Source organism: Tetrao urogallus (genome assembly GCF_951394365.1).
Source record: "Tetrao urogallus genome assembly, chromosome: 3".
Taxonomy (NCBI): Eukaryota; Metazoa; Chordata; class Aves; order Galliformes; family Phasianidae; genus Tetrao; species Tetrao urogallus.
In genome coordinates this window covers 45,871,591-45,894,754 of record NC_136815.1, presented here as the reverse complement: position 1 = coordinate 45,894,754, position 23,164 = coordinate 45,871,591, and the positions used below count along the sequence as shown (strand labels likewise).

Below are 23,164 nucleotides of genomic sequence, written 5' to 3'. Positions count from 1 at the left end.
TACATTAATCATGTTAAATGTTCTGTGGCATCTCCATCTTCTTTGTACCCTTTCCGAGTCATTTATTTCTAGCTTTGCTTTGGGTTCTTTTCAGAGTCCCTTTTTGCTTTTGCTGCTTACATTCTGGTTCTTGTATCTTTTTCTTTCCATGAGTCTCAAAAAATCCTTTAGGTGCTTACTCAGTTAGCTTATTTTGCATATCACTGCAGTGCTAATTTCCATGCTGATATATGTTTCAGTGGCTGATATTAGAAAAATATTAGATAGGAACACTAACATCCAACCAACATTGCTTGAAAGATAAATTTTTCACCAAAGCTATATCCTTCTCCATTCTCTGCTGTATCTCTTTAAACCTCCATTCAAAACTGGTTTCTACTTGTTATTTTGAAATCTGTTTTGGAGAGAAGATCCAGGAACTAAAAACGTTTTTTCCTTACTGTTTGGTTACACATCAAGCAGGTGTACAGATAGATGATACCCTGTATGATTCTAAAATATTTTGACAACACCAACAAAATGACACAGCCTCTGTATTTTGAACATATGGAGAACTCCCTCTTAGCTGTCAGGGGAGCACTCACCTTCAGCCCATAGAGGCCAGTACCTGTGTTCATGTGTCTAAACCTCTTCTGTGGTAAGTCAGGTACCTTTACAGATTCTGTTTGTTTTGTTTTGTTTTGTTTTTAGCAAGTAAATCCTGTAACTGAAAAAAAGCAGGTGAGTAGAAGAAGAGGCAGGGACTACCGGTATAGAGGTGCAAATGTGGTCAAAGAAGGATCATTAGAAGAAGCTCCAGGATTACACCTGCACACATGCATTGCTGCTGAACTGCAGCAGCATCCTGCTTAAGGCCTATGCTGTAGAAGATGCCATTCTTGGAAAAATAAATGTGACGGGTGAATTCTTCAGGTTCTCTGCAGGAGACTTGTCACTACTTCTCGTCTCAGACTCTGTTGGTTTTCCTGGCACACATACACTGGTTGCAGAAAGACTTTTTTATTCAGTCCTGTCAAAGAGTGATAAAAATGTGCTCCTACTTATGCTTAGATACACATGAATCTTATACTTGCCAATAACTATCAAAGCCTGGAAAAGCATAATGTGGTAGATTTGTCCAAGATAGATCCCACATAGAACCTTTGTTAGATCAAGAAATATCCAGAATTCCTCGGAGATTCTGTCATGTGTACGTGTTTAGTTCTAATTCCACATACCAAATCTAAAAGCTAGTATGAGCTGCGGGCTGCTTCTGTATGGGGAGAAGTATCTGCCAGAAACCCAAGCTGCCTGACAATTGCATGCTTCCCTGGGGGGTACCGGTTGGCATAGTGTAAAAGCAGCAGTCACTGTAGAAGTAGCAATCAGATGCTGCTTGGCAGTGCCTATTGCCAGGGCCAAGCTTTGTGTTGAGGAGGCATTTTTTAACTTTAGTTCAGGGTTTGGAAGGGATGGATGATAGGAGAGATGTGGTGGCTATTTGTATTATGGTGTTCTTCTATATGTTGTGTTAGAATGGTCATGAAAGAAGCCAGGAAACGATCTCGTGGACTCTTCTAACCGTATGAATACCCACGGAAGTGGAAAGAAGCATAAAAACGGTACAAATGCTCAGGATACAAGAGTAGCTGGGCTGCCTGAAAAAGCACTCTTTTGCCTGGTGCAGATGCGCCCGTCCTTTTAAGTAGACACCTTCAAGAAGTTGTCAAAGAACACAGAGGGGGAAAGAAAAACAATGTTTTGAATGAAGGATAGCATTGTTTAAGATTACAGAGGGAAGAGCGAGATGCAGCAGCTCGAACGAGACACCCCCCCACCCCCCACTCATTGCTGCCGCCAAATCACCTCACGGCGCAGGAGCCACAGGGCAGGGGGCGCTCGAGCGGCGTCACCCCGCAGTTGCGCAGCGGCGCCAGTGCGGAGCGCATGCGCAGGCGGGGAGGCGGGGGCTGCCGGCCGCCGCCGGTCTCCCTGGTGCCGCCGCCGTCGCGGCCGCAGTCCCCGGATGTAGCGGCGGTCGCGGGCCGGCGGCGGGCGGCCCGCAGGCAGGAGGAGAGCGGCTCGCAGGCCTCTGCCTGGCAGCCGCGGCTTTTGCCCGGCGTCGCGTCGGGATCGCCTCTCTCGGCGCGGCGGCGGCCCGCGGCCTCCCGCCGCGCTCCCGACCCCATTGGCGTCCCCCCGGGGCCGCCCCGCCGGCCGGGCCCGCGCGGCGCCGGCGGGATGAGCAGCTCAAGGAACAACCGCGTGATGGTGGAAGGCGTTGGGGCCCGCGTGGTGCGCGGCCCTGACTGGAAGTGGGGGAAACAGGACGGCGGCGAGGGCCACGTGGGCACCGTGCGCAGCTTCGAGAGCCCCGAGGAGGTGGTGGTGGTGTGGGACAACGGCACCGCCGCCAACTACCGCTGCTCTGGGGCCTACGACCTCCGCATCCTGGACAGCGCGCCCACCGGTGAGCGGGGTCGGGGCGGCGGGCCTTCCTCGGGCGGGTGTCGGAGCCGGTGTGTGTACGAGTGATGGGAACGCCGCTTTGTCCTGTAACCAGCGCCGTGTCTGCTCGGTGTGTCGGCAGACCTGAAGGGTGGAGGTACTGGGAAAAAGAAAAACCGTGCATTTCTTCCTTTAATTCCTCGTCTGCCCCGTGTTTATGTTTATAAATTCGGTTCGGACAATGGGTTTAGGTCTGTGCTGGCATGATGCGGCACTGAAGCGTTCCCTTCTCTCTGCAGTGAGAACTCCAGAATGGTTCGGTTCGATGTGAAATGCGGTGGGCGTTTCCCAGGAGAAGCCCCTCAATAACGGGGTGATTGATGCTGTTTGTTGGGGTGCTCGGACATCGTGTTCTTGTAACATCCCTGATTCAGAGTGCAGTGGCGAGCAGAGGCCGACTTTGAGCCAGTTGTGTGTGGTATTGCAGGAGGGGCAGTTAGTTACAGGGTTGAGTTGGAGCCAGCAGGCTTCGGAATAGACAGACTCATTTAATTATTCTAATTAGAAAAATCTTCCTAAGAAACCCCACGTAGGTCTTTCATAGTGAGCCTTTGAGACGGATTTTGTGCTTCTCTGCCTGGGTAGCTTCTCCTCCCCTTGCTTCGTGGTTGTGCTTTGTTGTTGTTTTGAAGGGGAGATGCTATTAAGGCTTCAGCTGGAGATGGCTTTTGGAAGTCGTCCTTCTGGTTGGGGATCCTTGTCTTGTAGATGTTTATGCTTTGAGACTTTACCTGCCTTTGACGTCTTGTGGAAACCAGTGGGGCTGCTTCTACTCACAGCTGAAATGTATGCATGAGGGCTGAATATGAGCTTTGCGTGCTCATTATTGCAGCTCTGCCTGACTTACTTAAAAGTTGACATTGTAGTTAACTGCATCTGGAAGTGTAAGCTTAATAATAATCAGGTTTATATCCCGATATTGCTGTAGTGCTCAGTTTTATGTCCTGAATATTCAGTTATGCTTATAGTTCGGTATCAGAGTTTTAATTTCTGCTTCATGCATATATTGTTTTGGGGAAAATTAAAAAAATATTCAGGCTTTGCAAGCAATATTCTCCAGGTTTTTGGCCACCGAGTTCACTATCCTTACAGAACTGCTGCTTGGAACTACCCAGGTTGCTTTTTTCTAGAGGGACTTGCTTTTCAGGTCACGGTTCCCTGAAGATAGAAAGAGTAAAAATCTGTAAAGCAGTAAAAAGAAAGCGCTGTAGTCTGATTTGAAAGCTCGTGGGGTTAGAATGCTGTCAGTTTGGGCTGCAATCTGGTTTTTACTACTGGATCCATTTTGTATTCTTCCAAATTGCTTCCCTTTAGTTTTCTATCTTTTTGTGTTTTTTTCTCCACAGTAGTGACTGTCCATTGTTTAGTATAAGGGACTCTGACATGGGATGGTAACTCGATTCTGTTGCTAGGGTCGTTTAGACAATTTTGATCTAAGTTGCAGCAGTTGTGGAGTTGGTTGGCAGAGGTTTATAACCATAACATTAACCATGGTGCAGGTGAGGGGGCGTTATGAGATGTTCTTAGTTTGCTGATAATTTATATCAAAGTGTTGAATCAAGCATATCTCATAGTTTAATGCTTAAAAAAAAAAAAGCTCTTTTACAATCATAACATGATTTTAAGTTTATAGCAAAGGAAAAAAAAAAAACAGTAGGAAGCAAAGTTAGATTGTTTATTGGTCTAGAGTTCTTAGGCATTCAAAACCTGACTTGATTATAGGTTCTTAAAAGCAGTCCTTGCAGCCAGAGTAGCTGCTTTGGTGAGTTTGAGGCATGTGTTTTCAGAAACAGTGGTGATGCATCAGGAATCCATGGGCTTGTGGAAGCGATGAATGGAGCTCATTCTAATTTAAAACAAGCAAGACCCTGAGTTTTGATACATGTATATACAGGTACATATGTTTGGTTTATACCAGAACAATATTTCATAGACTCAGTAATGTAGTGCTGTTCTTGCTTTGTAACGACTGCAAACTGTCATCAGTGCTGCAAGTACTGTTAACTTCTTGTGAAACTTTAAGCTGTTAGTATTAATATTTTAGGACTATTTTCATGAAAATCTGGTCAGTGATTGATGTGAAGGATCTCTTCTGGGCTGTTTGTTCTAGATGCACTTGTCTGAGTAATGAATGTTGTTTTTTCAGTGATCACTACCAAGGTAGCTGTGTTAGCAGCCCATTAGTGATCGTATTTCCATTGGCCAGCATTTATTTAAGCAAGGTAAAGTATTTGAGAGGATTAAGATTAAACTAAGGATTAAACCAAGAATCTGCAAAAAAATGCAAAAAAAAAAGAAACTTCGAGGAGAGTCCTGAGAGTATCTTTGTTCAATAGTGTTGTGGGAAAGGAAAGAAAAGGTAAGTTTGAAATTGTTTGACACAAAACTACAGTTTTATCTCAAAGTAAGCAATATTAGATGTGTAGAACTGCGCTGTTTATTTAGGAGAGGAAGCAGACTCTTGCCAAAGGTGAAGACTACAGTAGCGTGCTTGCAAAGAGTACCTCCCGACTGTTAACATAATACTTGTGGCCATTACAGAATTCTGTGTGTTTGTGCTCTTTCTGAAGATTAGTTCTACAAGGCCTAGGCAAAAATGTGTTCGTCATCCGTTTCCTCTTTTATACTTTTGGTTCAAAGTAACAATGTAATTTTCCTGCATATGGTATGTACTCAATTGTGTTTGAATAAGGGGAGGTGGTGGTGGAGCTGGGATCAGGAAATGAAATGCCGATGCAAAATTATCCTTCAGTTAGAGTGAGTGTGTGTGCAACTCGGCAGCTGTGTGCTGCACTCTGCCTGTATTAACAATTCAGGTGTAACCTGAAAGTCTGAATGGTTTTCTGTACCTGCACAAATATTTTGCTGTAACCTGGGGAGCTGCGTGGAACATCTTAAAAAGCAGAGCATCTTGGATGATTTACCTGAAGTATTGACTTGTTTTTTTAGGTTTCAATTTAGGCACTTAAGTATGGTTGTATTGATTTTGCACAGTGGCTGCTTGTCAATATTTACAGAACCCCTCAGCTAAAATTCTAGTAGTTGGATGAGCAAGGGTCCTTGTGAAGCTTGTTTGTGCGAGCCTGTCCTTTGTTCTGCCTGCCCTTCCCCCATGTCTCCTACACAATAATCCTCCCTGCTCCTCTATCTTGTGAGACAGGACACATGCTATGGCAAGTCTGGCTGCTGCCAAATCCAACACTTTATAGATGAGTTTTGTTTGCGTGTTTTGGTAGAATTTGGTTAATCTCTAAGAATCCGTTGTTTCCAGTCTCACCATTGTGTCAAAAATATATGGAGTGAAAGAATGGGGAGAACAGAGCATCTCTTTGTAGTTTATGGTTTCTCTTGCCTGATGGCAGTATTGTCCTTATGTGAAAGGATTCCACCTTCTTAGAAGTTCTGTAGAGATCCACAAGTCCCTTGGTAACCAGATTTTGTTGGTTCTGAAAACTGATTGGAATTGCTATCAGCTTCTGCTGTGTATAACAGTGATACTTGTTGTCAATCTTACTTTTAGTGCTAAAACGTTTTGGTTTTTTTTTTTTTTTTTTTTGGAGGGGAGGGAGGGGGTGCAGTTACGTATGGCCACACTTGAATGTGTGGTTGGTACAGAAGAGAGCTTTGTAACAAATTCAAGGAGCAACTGATTTGAACAACAATGCTTTTGTTACACTTCATAACTTTAAGAGCAACCGTAGGTTTTAAAAACACACAGATAAAGGCTGTAAAATCTCTTACATTAATTGTATTAATAAGTAGCAACAGAGGAGATGTTGCCCAGGCAATCCAGGGAAGAGCTGGAAAATGAAAACTCCTAAATGTGAACTTCACACAATTTGCAGTTCTTAACCTTTCTTAAATAGCCTTTGTTTTGAAGAGCAGAAGCATTTTGATTGCTGCAGCTCACATTTTGGTCAGAATTTCAGTTTAGCTTCAGTGCCTACACTTGATGCACCCTGCCAGTTGTTTCTGCTGCGCTTCCTTTTGTATTGCAGGGTAGTTGTAGAGCGTGCAGACTGATTTATTTTTTGGGTGAGACTAATGCTGCTGAGCATTCAGTCTGTTGGGCTAGACTAGAGCCAGTCTGAAGTAACATCTTAGCAGTGAGTTCTGGTGATTAGATCCTTTTCAATTTGATTTGACCACCAAGGCCAGAGACATGCGAGGAGGAGCCCTAGGTGTGGGCACAGACCTGGATTCCCCTGCAGCCCCAGCTGAGAGCACGGTGAAGCAGGTATTGCCCTGCAGCCCATGGAGGGCAGGTGGATGCGCCCAGCAGGAAGCTGCTGCTCACGGACAGGACCTGGCTGTAGCCAGGGGAGCAGCAAAAGGGGAGTTGCAAAAGGGGTTGTTGTGCACTGACTGACCCCACTCAGCTGCCCCACCTGAAGATGGAGGAAGGAGGTACAGGGGTTGGAAACAAAGGCGTGAAGTTGAGCCTGGGAATAGGAGGGGCATAGGAAGTAGGTGTTGTTATCATTTTTTCTCATCATATCGCTCTATTTTTAATAGGCAGTAAATGAGATTTTCCCAAAGTTGCATCCAAAGTTTTATTTCCCCTCTTGGCAGTTGGTTGTTGATCTCGCTTTCTTTATTTCCACTCGTAGGCTTTTTCATCTCACTTTCTATCCCTGTCCTGTTGAAGAAGGGGAGTGATAGGTGAGTGTACAGCAGCTGGCTGAGGTCAGCCCACCACACTCATGTACTTTTCTATCTCATTCAAGTTACGTTAATATTTCAGTCTTCTTAGATCAATAGTATATTCTAAAGTAGTACTTTTGTTTGTATTAGTGACACGAGTAAAAGTTTAGTTATTGCATTTTATAGGTGGTAGTAGCACTTTGTTTCAGCTTTCTTTTTAGTAGGTGAAGTTAGAACTGCCTCTTTGTCCACTGTTGCCGGAAGCATTCAAAGCCACTTCTCCCTCCGGATCTCTAATGCATTGGTGAAACATCCTGTAACAGGATTACTTGCCTGCTCCTGCCCTGCAATGCGTGCTTTGTTATGCCAGCGGTGTTGTGTAGCACCAAAAAGAACAGGGTTGGGAAACCAATTCAGCTGGATACTTTTCCTCCTGGCTGTGTTTCAGCTGGGTATGTTTCCTGACTCAGTTTGCAGCTTCACCTCGCAAACCCTTTTGCTGGCATAATTAAGAGAATGGAGCAGCATGGTCAGGTGAAGCTGGCTGAGGCTGTGAGCAACCTGGTCTAGTGAGAGGTGTCCCTGTCTGTAGCAGGGGGTTGGAACTAGGTGATCTTAAAGGTACCTTCCAACCCAAACCGTCTGTGATTCTGCATACCAAAGTGGGTGTTGCTGCTGGAATTGTGTATCAGGGAATGGCTGAATAAAGGAAGTTCCTATCAGGATGCTGTTTGGGAGTCTGCGAGATTAAAAATGTGACCTCAGTCACAGACTCCAAATACAGATAGGTACTGTTCTTTTTCAAGTCCCAGATGCTGTAGTCAAATGACTTCTGAGTCAGTCATTTTTTTCTTGTTCATTCTTAAGGAAGTCAACTTAGCTTCAGTGGCTTGAAATGGTTAGCTTTTATTTACGTGTACCATGAGATAGTATGGTTCTTTATTACAGGACTCCTACTTATATTCCTCTTTTTCTCCCTTTTCCTGCTGCTTGGACCAATTTAAGAATCCTGCAGGCATCCAATTACTTAGTCCTTTTACATCCAGAGTAAATGTAATGCTTGGCAAACTGTCTTCCCTGAAGTTCAGCAGCTATTAAAAAATTCCAAATATGCACAGCTGCTCTGTTTCTTTTTTGAAAAACCAATTTAGCAATCCATTTTTTAAAACTCCAAGTGCTGCCACTCAGCCCTGCAAGGCCAAGCCTTATATCTGGTAAGACTCTTTAAGCAGGACAACGAAGTGGTAATTGGTTCCAGCTTTCTGAATGCATCTGCTCTTGAAGGCTACCAAAAATAGTGTAGTGGTCCAGTATGCTTTGTAGCAGAGAGACAGTTGTCCTAAGAGCACACTTATACCAGGTGTCAAAATCTTAGTGTACAGAACCAAGGAAGTTAGCTTCCCTGACCCTCCATGTTGTGGAAAAGGTCATCAGTGGTTTGGGAGTGTGATATAAGCATGGATGATTCAGAGCTCTTGCTTTGTAAGAAAATTTTTAGATACTTAGATGGCAACGATGTTACCAGGCATTAAGTACTTCCAAATGTAGAAGGATAATTGTAGGTAATTATCATGGTATAAAAGTTGTGTTGTCTGGAGTTGGGGTCAGCAAATAATGTCATGAATTACAGGAGCTGTCTGTGCCAGGCCTGCAAAACTTTAGCATGGAATTCGTGGTCAAGGTATGGATGCTGCCTGAGCCATGAACTGCTCCAGCAGTTACAGTGATCGTTTAGCCTAATGTCAGCAACTTCAGGGTAGTTGCTGTTTCTATAGGCTATCTTCAGCTGCCCCAAAATACTGTTTCCATCTTTATAACACTGTGCAGCCTTTGCTCCAAAAGCGTTGCCGTTTTCAGCCTTAGTCTTCTATTTCAGTATATCTGAAAAATCTGTAATCATGAGGCTGGAAATCTTCCTAAATAAGTCTTTTTTGTTGTTGTTGTTTGTTTGTTTGTTTGTTTGTTTTTAATAAAAGGCTTGAAGATGATGAAGTGAGAAACTTTCTTGATTAGGAGAAATGATGCATGAGATACACCAAAAGATTATTTGGAGGGATGTCGACAAACTGGCAGGAATTTCATGTAATTCAGAAAGGGGAGGAATAATCCCTGCAGGGTATGTATTAGGGGACAAATGGCTGGAAATCTGTGGTTCAAGAAGGGTCCTGGGGGTTCCTGATGGATGGCAAAATGCCCAGGAGCCAGCAGCGTGTCTGTTTGGCCTTGCAGTACTGGTGGCACTTTAGGTGAAGTGCTGGCAGCACGCTGAGGGAGGTGATCCTTCCTTACAGGCTGCACCTGGAATGTGATGTAAAACCTCTGTTTTACTGGCTCATCAGCCAAGTCAAACCAAAGGGCTGCAGGAATCTTGCAGAGGTTTGACTAGGCAGTCTCCAGAGGCTACTTCTAACCTCAGCCATTGCATGATTCTGTGAAACAGTCAGACAAAAAGGCATTTCCTTCAGTTTTGCTTCTCCTCCTGCTGATTTTTCTTCATTGCAGATGGCTCATCCTTTGGGCACAAATGACTGATAGGTTTGTAGCTAACATGGCTGTCCCTTTCAAAAGCATCCCTTCTGGAGGGGATGAAAACCATTTTCTTTTCTCATTAATGTCATAGACTTGTTTTTTGGTGGCTTTTTTTTAAAGGTGAGTAATGGGGAAAATGTCATGTTCCTCTGTACCTTTAGAGCTCACTTTTAATTTGTGCTAGATACTGATTGCCGGTGCTTGTTGCTTGTCCCTTCTATTGCTCAGGTTTCTCCAAAGCTCCAGAGTTTGATTTTTGTTACTTTTTTAATGTAATGCTGCTTCACTGTATTTGCTATACATGGACTGAAAATGTGCATAGCTGATCACTTTGTCTGCTCATTCAGAATCACAGAATGGCCAGGGTTGGAAGGGATGTCAAGGATCATGAATCTCCAACCCCCCTGCCACATGCAGGGCCACCAACCTCCACATTTAATACCAGACCAGGCTGCCCAGGGCCCCATCCAACCTGGCTTTGAACACCTCCAGGGACGGGGCATCCGTCAGCCTTTTTGGGCAACCTCCAGCACCTCACCACTCTCATAGTAAAGAACTTCCCCCTGACATCCAACCTAAATCTTCCCTCCTTCAACTTAAAACCATTTTCCCTTATCCTGCTGTTATCTACCCTTGTAAAGAGTTGATTCCCCTCCTGTTTGTAGGCTTGCTTTAGGTACTGAAAGGCTGCAATGAGGTCACCCTGTAGCTTTCTTTTCTCCAGGCTGAACAAGCCCAGCTCCCTCAGCCTGACTTCATAGGAGAGGTACTCCAGTCCCCTGGTAATTTTTGTGACTCTCCTTTGGACCCTCTCCAACAGCTCTCTGCCTTTCTTAAGGGTCTTTGCAATGCTGTAAGAGTTAGTGGACCTGAGAACCTGCCTTTTGTGGTGGAAGGCTGAGAAGAGTGTATGCCTGTGTGTTACATCTGGTCTGCTCTCCTTCAGAAAGCTAAATACACTACAGGAGAATGCTTCAAAAATGGCAGCACATTTTCTGAAGTTAGTGACAGCTCTCTGAGAGAGCCTAACTTCTTCCTATAGGTAAAGCATAGAGATGAACACTTGTCCACTATGCAAAGAGTGTTCTTGAAATTCTTATACGCAGTTGAACTTTGCTGTCTTTGTTGTGTTGTTTTGTTGATAGAAATAAAATTCCAGATATCCTGTATGTTTCGATATGCACTTTCCTAGCTTTTTAACCTGTTAAAGGATCCCTCATTTTCATTCTCCTAAGATAATCTTGTATTGAGTACTTGCATTGCTGCAATAAAGAAGCATCTCTTAGAATTTGAGAGATGAGGGAAAAAAAAAGATAGAGCATTTCAGGAACAGGCTGACAGCTGGAGATATGAGGTGAAGTCACTCCTTTCCCCTTATTTGTATGGTTTTATTGACTTTTTAATGCATATTTTCAGATTGCAGTGGTGATTACAAATCTGTATGGTGATGCAGCAGTGTTGACTTTTTTTTTTTTTTTTTGCCAGGTATCAAGCATGATGGCACTATGTGTGACACGTGTCGACAGCAACCAATCATTGGCATCCGATGGAAATGCGCTGAATGTACGAATTACGACTTGTGCACAGTTTGTTATCATGGGGACAAGCATCACTTAAGGCATCGTTTTTACAGAATTACCACACCAGGAAGTGAAAGGTAAAATATAACTTTTTGCCTCTATGAAATTAAATAAGGAACAGTTAATAGTGGTGAACTTCTGTAACTGCAGGTTCGGTTATTGAAACTTGGCTTAGATAAAACACTGTCTTAAGAATTGGATTCTGTTACTGGTTCTGCCTCTTTGTGAGGATGAAACAGATCTCTGGAGGTTGGAGAACATGGAAGTTTAGGAAGAATAGAGAAAGAAGTTTGAATGCAATTACTCAGTTTCTTTAACCTCACTGTATACTTCCAGCTCTTGTGTTATTAATTAGCAGGTTTAAAACAAAGACTGTTATCTTTGCTCAATGTATAATCACAATGTGACTTGTCAATGAGTTCCTGAATCTGAATGTCACTTTAGGTTCAAAAAGCAGATTAGATTAAGGGAGAGTTTCTCTCTTGTGGGCTATGAGGCACAGATGGATCTGGAGACAAAAGAAAAAAATAAATTGAACTCCTTAAACTATTCAGTACAAAAAGCAGAGAGAAGAGATTGTGAAGGGTTATTCTACACAACATCTTGTTTATAATCTTATTTTCTTAAGTGTCTGTTAACTAAGTTTCCTAGAGTTTTATAGAATGACAGAATTGTAGGAGTTGGAAGGGACCTCCAGAGATCATAGAGTCCAGTTTCCCTGCAAAGCAGGCCCACTACAGCAGGCTGCACAGGTAGGCGTCCAGGCACTTTCTGAATATCTCCAGAGATGTAGACTCCACAACCTCCCTGGGCCCTCTTCCAGCGCCTTGTCACCCTTACTGTAAAAAAGTTCCTTTGCATATTGGTGTGGAACTTCCTACGCTCAAATTTATGGCTGTTTACAGTAGGGATGTCTGTAGGGATAGAAATGGCACTTGTTTTATTCTCACACACCTGTTCTTATATTCTTTGACTTTAAATTACTCATTTAGATCCAGAGCCCCTTTCTGTAATAATTTAACTATTGGTTAAGTGAGAACAGCGTAATTGCCTGATACTAAGTACTTCAAGAGCTGCATTAAAGTACTGCGTAACAACTAAGTGTTGTAGCTCTCCAAAGTATTCTCTCCTTAAATCCATTTTTTCCTTTCTTCTTGATGAAGTAGGTTTACAAATATGCTGTGATTCAGTACTTTGCTTCTATCAGCAATTTTACAGTTGAGGGGTGTGGTTGGAGCACACAGACTGAATTCTCATTAAGTGTCTTGCAGGGACTCTGTTTATGTTCTCAGACATTTGCCTTGAAGTTCAGCTATGGCAAAAATGTCCAGGCCAACCGCTTAATCAAAAAGTAGCTACTGTTTTTTGGAGATTCATGCTGGTGTGCCTAGTTACCAAGTAGCATGAGCTTAGTATCTGAGTTACAATATTCTGGTGTAGAGCAAGTCTTAAAAGTTGGAATCAAGAGTAGAAAGTTCTGGCTTAGTATGATTTGTAAAGACCAAGTAGCAAAATACAGGTCTGCTTTACTTCTGTCTAAAAAAAACCCAAAACAAAACTCATTGCTTCATTGCTTTTGAGATATGCTTGCCAGACTTTTTTTTTTTTTTTTTTTTTTTTTTTAAGCTGAAGTTTCCTCTAGGTTTTGCAGGTCCATTCTGGTGTGTGAAGGATAGTTTTGGAGATAGAGGCTCGAGCAGTGGGCCCAGGTGAACCTCGGAAGGTTCAACAAATTCAAGTGCATACTGAAGTAATATGTTTTTTGTCTCACTTTCATAGATGTTGAGATTTTTTAAAAGGTTACTGTAAATAACATATCCTTCTAATATCTTTTGCCATTTAATATTACTTAGATACAAATTCCTAAGATTTTCATGTGTTCTTTGCACTGATTATGGCAGTCTAACTTTTTTCTTGTCTGCCATCTGCTGGATCTTAAAAGTTGAGCAGGAGGGTGTTAGAGTGAAGGAGTCAGGAAACATTCAAATTTCAGCTGAAAAATACTTTTGTCTGGCAGCATTGTTGTGGCATGAAATAAGAAGTTAAATTTCATGCAGGCTGGTGGCTTTTCAGATGACTTAGAATGCAGGAGAATATCTTTTCTGTTCTTAGGGCCATCAGCTCTTCTGTTTGGTCTTATGTACTTCATGTCATAAATGCTGATATATCGAATGACGTTTGCCATGATAAGCAATCTGTAGTATGTTAAAAAGGTCTGAGGCATAGGAAGGGGAAAAATGTAGTTGCTTTACTTGGTATAATTCTGAATAATTGCAGAAATGTAATGCCTCATGTGCGTCAGAGACAAATAGGATTGTGTTATTCAAGTCTGTTTCTTTGCTGATTTTAATAATATTTACTATGAGTGCAGCTAGTATGCAGCTAATCGCAGTTTGTTGTTGGTAGTGGGAAGCTTGGGGAAGAAATTAGCAGAATTAAAAGCTAGTTCTAAGCATATGATAAAACATACTTAGTAACATGATAGCTTTTTGTCTTGTGGGCTGCTGTTCAAGTTGCAAATTTGTTGATGATTCACATATTGAGATCTGCATTTGTTTAGTTATTTTATTCAAGATGATCTCTTTTCCCACTCCCAAAGATTCATCTTGAACTTTCTTTATTTTCTTGACATTTTTGGGTGGTTGTGTTTTTTTTTGTTTTGTTTTTAATAACTTCAGGGTATTGCTGGAGTCTCGCCGTAAATCAAAGAAAATTACAGCAAGAGGAATCTTTGCAGGTGCCAGAGTGGTGCGAGGAGTTGACTGGCAATGGGAAGATCAAGATGGTGGCAATGGGCGTAGGGGAAAGGTAAAAACAAAAACAAACAAAAAACCACAACTGTCTTTAATAAAAAGTTGCTTTTCTGTGTAGTAATGTAATGAGCTTGGTGGCCTTTCTAACTGAAGAGTACAAATAGCACCATAGTTAGTCATTTCTGAATCTTACTGTATAATGCCTAAGCACTTACAAAAGGAGGGAGTGTGTAACATGGCCAGTTCATTGAAATTCACATTTTTACAGTTCCAGTGTGAAATTTTTAAACTACCACATATTTGTATTTGCTGTTCTGCCTATGACAGGCTTTAAGATATGAGTGTATTTATCTCAGCATTACTAGAGCTGGTATGAAAATAGACCTCTCAAGCATAGCTTTTGCTGGTTACTACTGCACTGTGTAGTCTGATTGCTTCTGGGTCATCACATTTGTCTTTGTTTTAAGTGCTTACACCATAGATTTGTTTTTCATTAGATTATTATAGAGACTATCTCAATTTAAAGTGAGAACTTTGCAAGTTCTGGTTGTATATGCTACATTACTGGACATAATGAGTTTTTTGACACCATTTGTAATTAAAAAAAAAAAAAATGACTGGAGAATTGGATTGCATTGAATGATGTGGAAAAGTTGCAAATGTTGTAATTTGCAACAACCTAAACTTACCTGGAACTAAGGAAAGTTTGTTTTAAGTATGAACTTAAGCAGGGCAAGTAAGATAGGCGATGTCTTTTATTACCATACATGGGCTATTATTAATGACAGTCTTGGACTTCTGAGCATTTCATTTTGGATTTTATTCAGAGGAAATAATAAATTTAAATATCTTTGAGGTATTCACATATAGTTTATTTTCAACTTGATTCTTTACCCTTTGCTCTGAATTGTGTGGGATATTTTGATATTTGCTAAACAAGGTACTTGTGTTGATTTTTATGGGCTAAACTAGAATGAGTGAGATATGCATAAAATGGAATTGTGTGTGAAATGTTTTCAAGATGGATATAAACTAGGAAAACAGAAAAGAACAGAAACAGTTTTTAAATAAAGGTTCATAAAGGCAAATTGGAAGTTAATTCTTTGAGTAATAGAAGTGTTTTGACAATATGCTGCATGGCCTCGTGATTTCAGAAACGTCAAGGAAAGTCCTTTTCACTTCCCTTCTTTTGTCCTGTTGTTGAACAGATTGGCTCCGTAAATAAAACCTTGTTTCTTCACAGTATTCTGCCAGTTGGCTAATGTAGGTTAAACAGAATTTGTCATTCTCTTTTCCTTACTGAAACACTTTCTAGTAAGAATTTGTCAGGGGATCATAATACAATTTTTGTTCAGTAAGGTTTTCTACTATATATATATTATATATATATATAAAGAAAAATAGGCCTATGAACATATAGTGTACATATACAGACTACTATTTTATTAAGACACCTAGGGAATGGTTCTAATAGCAGTTATGAAGAGTTACAAGAAATGTTTGATGAAATTCAGCAGAGCTGTTTTATTTATGTGAAGGGATCAATAAGATTTTAAGTTCCAGTAGTTTTTCTGAATCTTTGTTATATCAGTGATTTCTTATTTTTAAATAGGTAACTGAAATCCAAGATTGGAGCGCGTCAAGTCCACACAGTGCAGCATACGTTCTTTGGGACAATGGTGCTAAAAACCTTTACAGAGTTGGCTTTGAGGGCATGGTAAGCATAAAGGAAGATAAAGGGTAAAACGCTTAGTGGGGGAAGGGTAGCAAGAATAACTTGAGCTTTATTCTGCTGCTTTTCTAATATCCTTTGTCAGTTTGCATGCTGTTAGCCGGGTCATTGTGAATACAGCTGTATGGATTATACATATGTATTAGGAAAAAAGTCTGATCTGGGAATTCATAAAATGTGAGTAATTTAAAGTTGGGATGCTTTTTGCCTGAGTGTATAGTAAATATTTATGTTGCATACAATGATTGTTGTGCTAATAATGTGCTTAAATTAAAATTCAAAAAGGAAAAAGCTTTCTTGTGAACTTCTTAAAGACCTTAGCTTTTAACTCCTGAACTCCTAAGTTCACTTCAAATTTTAGTCTGATTACTGCAAGATTTGCAGGTTTTAAGCTATAAGAAATGTTCAGAATCCTCTTGTGAGCAATTTTTTATTTTTTATTTTTTGCACTGGGGAGATGTAGAATTACATTACCTGTATTTGTTTTAGCCAAAGGTTTTTCACTTCTGAACTTCTACGGCTACTACTGCAGCTTTAGAGAGAAAATAGGTTAGATTCTAGCCTAAGTGCCTTCTGTTGCTGGGTTTTCATATCCTAATGTGGGTCAGGGAAAGGTTACTTTGATTATCAGCTTCTTATAACAGCTTAATTAACATTTTCTTTGCATGATTTTTGTTTGATAATGCAGAGGAAAGCCATGTTAACATTAAGGTGTCATTTTGTCAGATACATATCAGTAATAAAATCTGAATGACCAGTTTGCTTCTTTTTGGAGAGTAACATAACCTGCTTGCCTTATAGTCTTATTTGAAATAAAATATTTTTAGAATGAAACCAGAAATTAATACGATGTTAGTAAATATATATTTTAATGTTGGATTTAGAAAGAGTAAATATCTGTGGTGCAGGTCAGCTTTTCTGATGCATATTTTGGAAAGCTTATGTACTAATTTGTCAGTAATCTGAAACAGGTAGATGCTAAGCATAAAATACAAGTTATTATCGAGTGATATCCTTCCTGGTCCCCCCATTTTTAAAGAACATTTCTAATATGCTAACAGAAGGGAAGAATAGTTATAGTAATATTTGATTGTGGCATGGAAAAGAATTTTAATTACTGAAGTATAGACAGAGTTCAAGTGATTTTAATATTTTTTATTTTTTGCAATTTCAGAGTTCTTGAATTAAAATGTATGGACTGCCTGATAGGGGATATAATGCTCTGGAATCATTAAATGTTCCATTTGACAGCAGAAAAAGTGTGTTAAGATAAGCTGTACTCTGTTCTGAAATAAATAATTTTTGTTATTAAGGGAATAACTTATTTGTAAATCCACCTGTATTCGTTGGCAAACTTGTTGCATGAGGAAGTGTTAAATATTTCTAAAATATTTACCTGCTTCAATGGCTGTAAGCTGAACGGATAAGTAAACGCTTACCTTCCCCCTGAAATATGTACAAATAGAAATGTTTGATCCATCAAGTTAATAATTAACAAAAAATCTTTTAAATTGTTCATGAAATGCCATAAATACCCATAACATATAAAGAGTAATGTACTATATATTGGTATCTATATGTATGTATCAAAGATAATTTGAGGCTTTGTAGGTAGTGCTTACCTGATTGCAGTCCAGCTCTGTGTTACTTTTGTCTTCGTCAAGTACTTCTAATGAAAACAATTTTCCCCTCAGACAGAGTGGGCTCTTGGGTATCTGTGATACACATAAAAATGCGTTTTATAACTGATGAGTTGTGTGCCAATTTGTACATTGAATTATGGCTATTTCTAGTATTGATGCTCTATTATATAAAGCTGGCGCTCCATTATATAAAGCTGGCTTATAGACTGTCAGCTCATGTATAGTTGGGGCAAACTTGTCTAGGGACTTAAGGATTGATTAAGAATGTCTTGAAAGTGTGGAAACAATATGCAGAGTGTATGTCCATGTAAATACAGCTGGGAGAGAGCAGTACTTGCAAATGAATAACACTTGACTCAGACACAAATGAAGCTGATTAAAGAAGTGCAGCTTGTTATTGTAAGTCAGGATTGCTTATTGATAGCTGACAGGCTGTGTCTGGTTCTCAAAATGAATCTATCTGCCTTGCCAGCTTTTCTGTGGGAGAGACAGGGATTGGCTGCTAGGACAGCAGGTGCTGCCTGAGAATTTCCATTTATTTGCAGTCGAATCCTTACAGTTTTTACAGTTTTTAATAGAGTTTGCTGTGGTTGTGTTTACGTATGAAGTGGTTGAGGGGTGCATCCTGTATTTCATTACGAAGTCTAAGAGTTTCTGCTGCCATCATGATGCAGAATGAGTCCCCGAAATAAAATCTGGTTTTATGGTGCTGCAGGGCTGAATAACACGTTTGTTATATCCATAGGAGGAATGAAGTACTGTGGACTAATGTGATTATCGGCAGCACTTGCACTTCATATGGTATATGTATTCAGAATCTAGGGCCAGACCAAGCTGTTAACCATGTTTTCGTATTTAAAGAGTGTGTGAACACAGCCCTCTGCAATAAAAAGGATTATGCAGCATGGAATTAGAGAATCAAATGAGAACACTGATTTAGGTTTTTGAGCTTGTTTACAGTTTTCATTTCTTCATATTAAGCACCTAAGGATGTAAAACTGTAAATCTGTTGGTGTTCAGTAGATTGATTTTTGCTAGAAAAACTTCAGAAAATGGTTCCACCAGCAAGCATGCCCTAAATCTATTTAATTATTTAGGAATTATTTCTGTGCTATTAAATTTCTTTGCTCTGACCACTTGCCTTTTCCGCTATGATTAACCTCCTCTTGTTTTTCATGATGAAGGATCTCCTTTCATCTATGGAGCTTCTGAAAGAAGTAACTGTAGTTCTCATCCATCATTGTCACAGTCCTCTGTAAGCCATCTGTGTTTGTGTACTTTTTTTCTCACAAAAGTCTATATAGTTGAGTACATAGGGGAAACCAGGAGGATTTATTGTCCTGATGTTTTGATGTTGTTTTAAACTTTGTTTCTCATCCTGTTTGATACCTACTCTCTGGTCATTACTTTTTGGGGGGTTACCTTTAGAAGATAATCCTTGGAATTACACTAGAGTAAATTCAGTAATTAGAGTGGTTTATTAACACACAATAAAAACAAAACAAAACCAAGGTAGATCTCTTGCCATGCTGTGCTTTGCAGGCGAGTGTTACAAACTATATAGAAATACACTTTCTTGTGCAGTTATGACACAGGATGCAAGTCAGATCTTCAGCTGCCTAGTCCTTGATCTTGTCCCCTGTACCCGAAAAATGAGGGATTTCAGGAGGATTAACAAGCTTCTGGCTCATGAGCAGCTGTGGAATTGCTCTAAGACAAAGTTTTGTCCTAATCCATGAATTTGCCTGGAACATGGCTCGGAAGCCCAAGAGGTACTGATTTCTATTGTTATTACAAGTGGCTTCTTCTGTACTGGCAAACTTTAACTTTGATGTCATTCAGAAAGTAGGGGTAGTTGTTTTTGAATAGTGGGAGGAGTGCAGTATTTGTTTTTTTTGTATTTGTCAGTGAATTTTGTTTCCCTACTCTTTGTGTGGCCTTACTTCTCTTAATTCTCCTGTAGTTTCAACGAAGCCCAGTTCTTCATCTCTCTGTAACTGAGTTGTTTAGAACTTATTTTCCTTAAGCAGAGATGCGCTTGTCCAATTTTGTTATTTGCTGTATAAACCTACAAGCAAGACAATCATGAATTTAAAGCAGCCACCTTTAGAAAAGAGAGAGTTTGATGTGGGAAGTTTTTATATGTACTTATAATCAGTAGACAGATTGTAAGCCATTCGTGCAGATATTGTCTGCTGTCTAATTTCCCCTGCAAGAGGCTGCTGTTAGCACCTTATGATTTCAGTTACTTTCTTTGCTGTCTTCTATTTTCTGCTTTTATTGCTTTTGCTACTATCAGCTCTTTGGAGCTGAACGATTTAAATTCATTAGATTTGAAATAATGTGTTCCTTAAAACTTTTAGCTAAAACTAGGATTTGTCCAGTCCAGGATTTGTGCAGTCTGGTGACAATGCAGCATACACTGTCCTTCATTTTCCCTGTGAGGGCACACTTCTTTATCCTCAGATTGAAGACTTAAACAGATATTTGTAGTGTGTTCACTGCTACCTTTCTCAGATGCCTGTACCTGGGGTACAGTATTGGTTGGAATAACTGTCAGATAGTAGAAATTTCTCTAGTATTTACTGCTAGTGTAGGCACTATTTCAGTGCATCTGGTACAAACGTTCTTTTTCTTAGCGTCACGCCTGGTCTCTTTACTTCTGTAGACTTGTGTCCCTTATTTGAGTGGCTGGACACCCATGTTGATCAGAATAAATGAATTATTCCAGTAAGCAGCTGCTCCTTCAGCATAGTTTTACTCGTCAAGGTCAGGAATGATGGCCCTCTTACACCATCTGCCAGCACTGTTGACATTGCTGTCATGCACTTTTTTTTTAATTCCCTGAAGATTTTATAATGTTGATGCTGTTGTTTTTTCAGTGGCATAATTGGATAGCGAGTCAAGTAAGCTGTTCTCTGTATTTTGTATTTGGTTCATCAGGTCATGATCTTTATATAATTCAGTCATATACTCCTAGAACTCAAAGGGTTTTTTGGCAAAGTGAAGGAGGCAAGATGCTAAGAATGATAATTACTCTAGGCAGAAACTGTTCATACTCGCTGCTTGAAAGCATCAACTGTTACTTGAAGTCCTGCTGTGTTGTGCTAAAATTTATTGCATATTCATTTTAGCCGTTTTCTTCTTGACTGGGGTTTTCGTCTCTTCTCTAAGTATACCAAAATTCCTGGGTTTTGGTATGCTTGGCATTTTGTACTTGTATTTGTCATCTCCCAATGATCTACTCGTAAGACTCGTGCTCTTAGGACTTCTGAAAATCTGGGTGGAGTCAAGTGAACAGCAGTACAGCAGAGCTTTTCAAGTGAGGAGAGGAGCTAGCAGTTGAGATGTACTTGAAATGTGAGTGTGCTGCGGCCAGGCTTGGGTGTGCTTAAGCCCCATCCTTGTTAGGGGCCTCTTTCTCCCTCACAGTCCTGAGAGGAGGATGCCTTTGTACCACTCTTGCTTTTCAAGCCAAACTACTTCAGCAGAAGACAGCATGTTTTTTGGCTTTGGTAAAAACAGGAGCTAGTTTGTTTGAGGAGATTCATAGTTACTCAATCAGTTTTTCTGATAGTGAGTTAGAATAAGTACAATTTCCTGTCTTACAGCTCGTGGAGTTCTTTTCAGGCTTGGTTGTTGTGGAAGGAACTCTTTGCTGTAAATACAGTCTGTATCAGTTTTACTGTCCTAATCTCTGTCAGTACCTCATCTTTGAGTATGTTTTGTTTGATTCCTTCTCCTTTCTTTGGCGGAGGCTTATGTGGAAAAATAATCACGTTACTTTGCTTTTGTATGGTAGTTAGATTGACTCCACAGTGTTGCTGGAATGAAGGCAATTGTGAAGCTGAGTCTGACCAGTAAGCTGCAGCTTACTGTTACAGCTACACCCAAGTATGTGTACTATTATACTCCAGAAATAACATGCCCCAGGCTGGCCAGTAAGAGAGAATGGGTAGGTAGGCTTTTGTGTTATCCTGTGAAACTCAAGGTATTTCAGGCTGCTTCCTGAGAATTACTGTTTCAAGAGTGTAAGTAGTCTCTTTCTGCAGTGAGCTTTTAGCCATCACTTCTCTGTACGTTAATTCTGGCTGTAATGCACCCAAACTTTACCTGTCTGCAGGAAGAAATGTTCGGGACCTTTCTGCTCGATGCTCAGAAGGGAACAGGAGCAGCACTCTCCCATCTGCTCCCGTTGGCTCACGTGCAGCCACCTGCTTGCTGCCTGACATGGGAGTCTGCATTCAGGGGATGAGACTGAGTGCTGCCCGGCTCATTTAGGGCTCCGTGGGCGTTCATTAGCTTGCCATCTGGTATGCTGGGACGGTTAGCAGCCCTTTGTTCTCGGCCCAGCGGAGGGCCGGCCTGCCCGCTGGGTGGCAGCACGCCACTGCAGCCGGCTGAGCCCTTCTGCTTTATTGCTGCCCATGAGGTGTAGCTGTATGTCATTATTTCGATCTGCCTGTTTCTAATGGCTTTTCAGAATGTGGCAGTGCATTCTTCATAAGTATGGGTGTACTCTGGGTTCTCTGGGTTCTCTGTTTCTAGATGCTTAGCAGTTTCAAGTCACTGAGGGCAGTTGTGTGGCCAGCAGTGACTTGGTGATGTGGATGACTTGAGAGTTCATGATAATGCTTTTGCCAGTCAATAAACACAGAGTGTGGAGGAAAAATAGTTATTTATAAAAACAACATTTGTTTAGTTTTGATTGGTTACATCGCAGCCACCACCTGTCCCCTTTATTTCCTTCCCCCTTCCCTTAGAATATTCTGACATGTTTACAGACAGCACCCCATCTCCTTCCCAGCTCATCATGTACACTGAATGCCCTTTGTTTAGTGAGGATTGTTCTTCAAGGAGCAATGCCAGATGGTAGCCCTTTGGCGTGGAGGGTTACACATAGAAAGAATTAGAGGAAGGGAGAATTATAGGGACTCTGCTGGCTTTTTGAACAGGAGCTGGTTATCACTCTTGAAAGTTTTGTTCCTCAGATAATACAAAGTGATCTTTCTGGAGGCTTAGGCTTTTGAATGTTTCTCTTCAAGTGATTATGTGTAGCTCAGCATAATTAAACAAAAACAAAAACAAAAACCTAATATCTTTGTATTCCATGTATTCTTCATGGGAAATTCTTTGGTTTTTAGAATTTGCATGCCAGGTTTTGTTTTCTAAGTTGTTAAAATATTTGTCAGAAAAAAAGTTGTGAAAAGGGGGCAGGACTGGTAAGTTTTAAGTGATATTATCACTGTCTGCAGATGCTTCTTTCAGTGCTTGCAGTCGTATGCCTTTTTTATGGATAACTTCATAAAGCAATGCCAAGGAGGCTTATGATATTTTAACACCCTTTTGGAGTTAAAAATACCTTATATTTCACAGCCTTTTATATGGGTAAAAGTTACTAAAATCTTGAGAATGTCAGTGCTGATAACTTGGAAAGTATTTGAGCTTCTTTGGTTAGTGACTTTCATAACTTTCAGTTTTGCTTAATCAAATATATTTAAATTCTAGTTCCAGTGACCGATGTTATCCAGAAAACTCAGTCAGTAAGGACTAAAGTTGTCTTGATCTCTTTCCTTAGTCTGACCTGAAATGCGTCCAAGATGCAAAAGGAGGCTCTTTCTACAGAGACCATTGTCCTGTGTTAGGTGAGTTGAAAGCAAAGTAAATTTGCCTTGATCTGCATTAATTATATGTAGTCTTGTTTTCTCTTTTCAAATTTAATCTAAAATTACAGCCCTTTATAGTGAATGTAAATGGTAGCATTTCTGTGTTAATAGTAGATTTCTCTTTCCGCAG

General features: G+C 40.6%; 1 protein-coding gene across 1 annotated transcript in view; it reads left to right on the top strand.

Annotated features, from left to right (window-relative positions):
- Positions 1-2,220: 2,220 nt before the first annotated feature.
- MIB1 (MIB E3 ubiquitin protein ligase 1) overlaps positions 2,221-23,164 on the top strand; it is a gene marked incomplete at its 5' end in the record, with an annotated part of 67,549 nt that continues 46,605 nt past the window's right edge. Inside the window, 5 exons of the mRNA XM_079533179.1 lie at positions 2,221-2,449; positions 11,146-11,317; positions 13,919-14,048; positions 15,606-15,710; positions 22,947-23,013. Of these exons, the coding sequence (XP_079389305.1) occupies positions 2,221-2,449; positions 11,146-11,317; positions 13,919-14,048; positions 15,606-15,710; positions 22,947-23,013 (703 nt within the window). The remainder of the gene's footprint in view (positions 2,450-11,145; positions 11,318-13,918; positions 14,049-15,605; positions 15,711-22,946; positions 23,014-23,164) is intronic.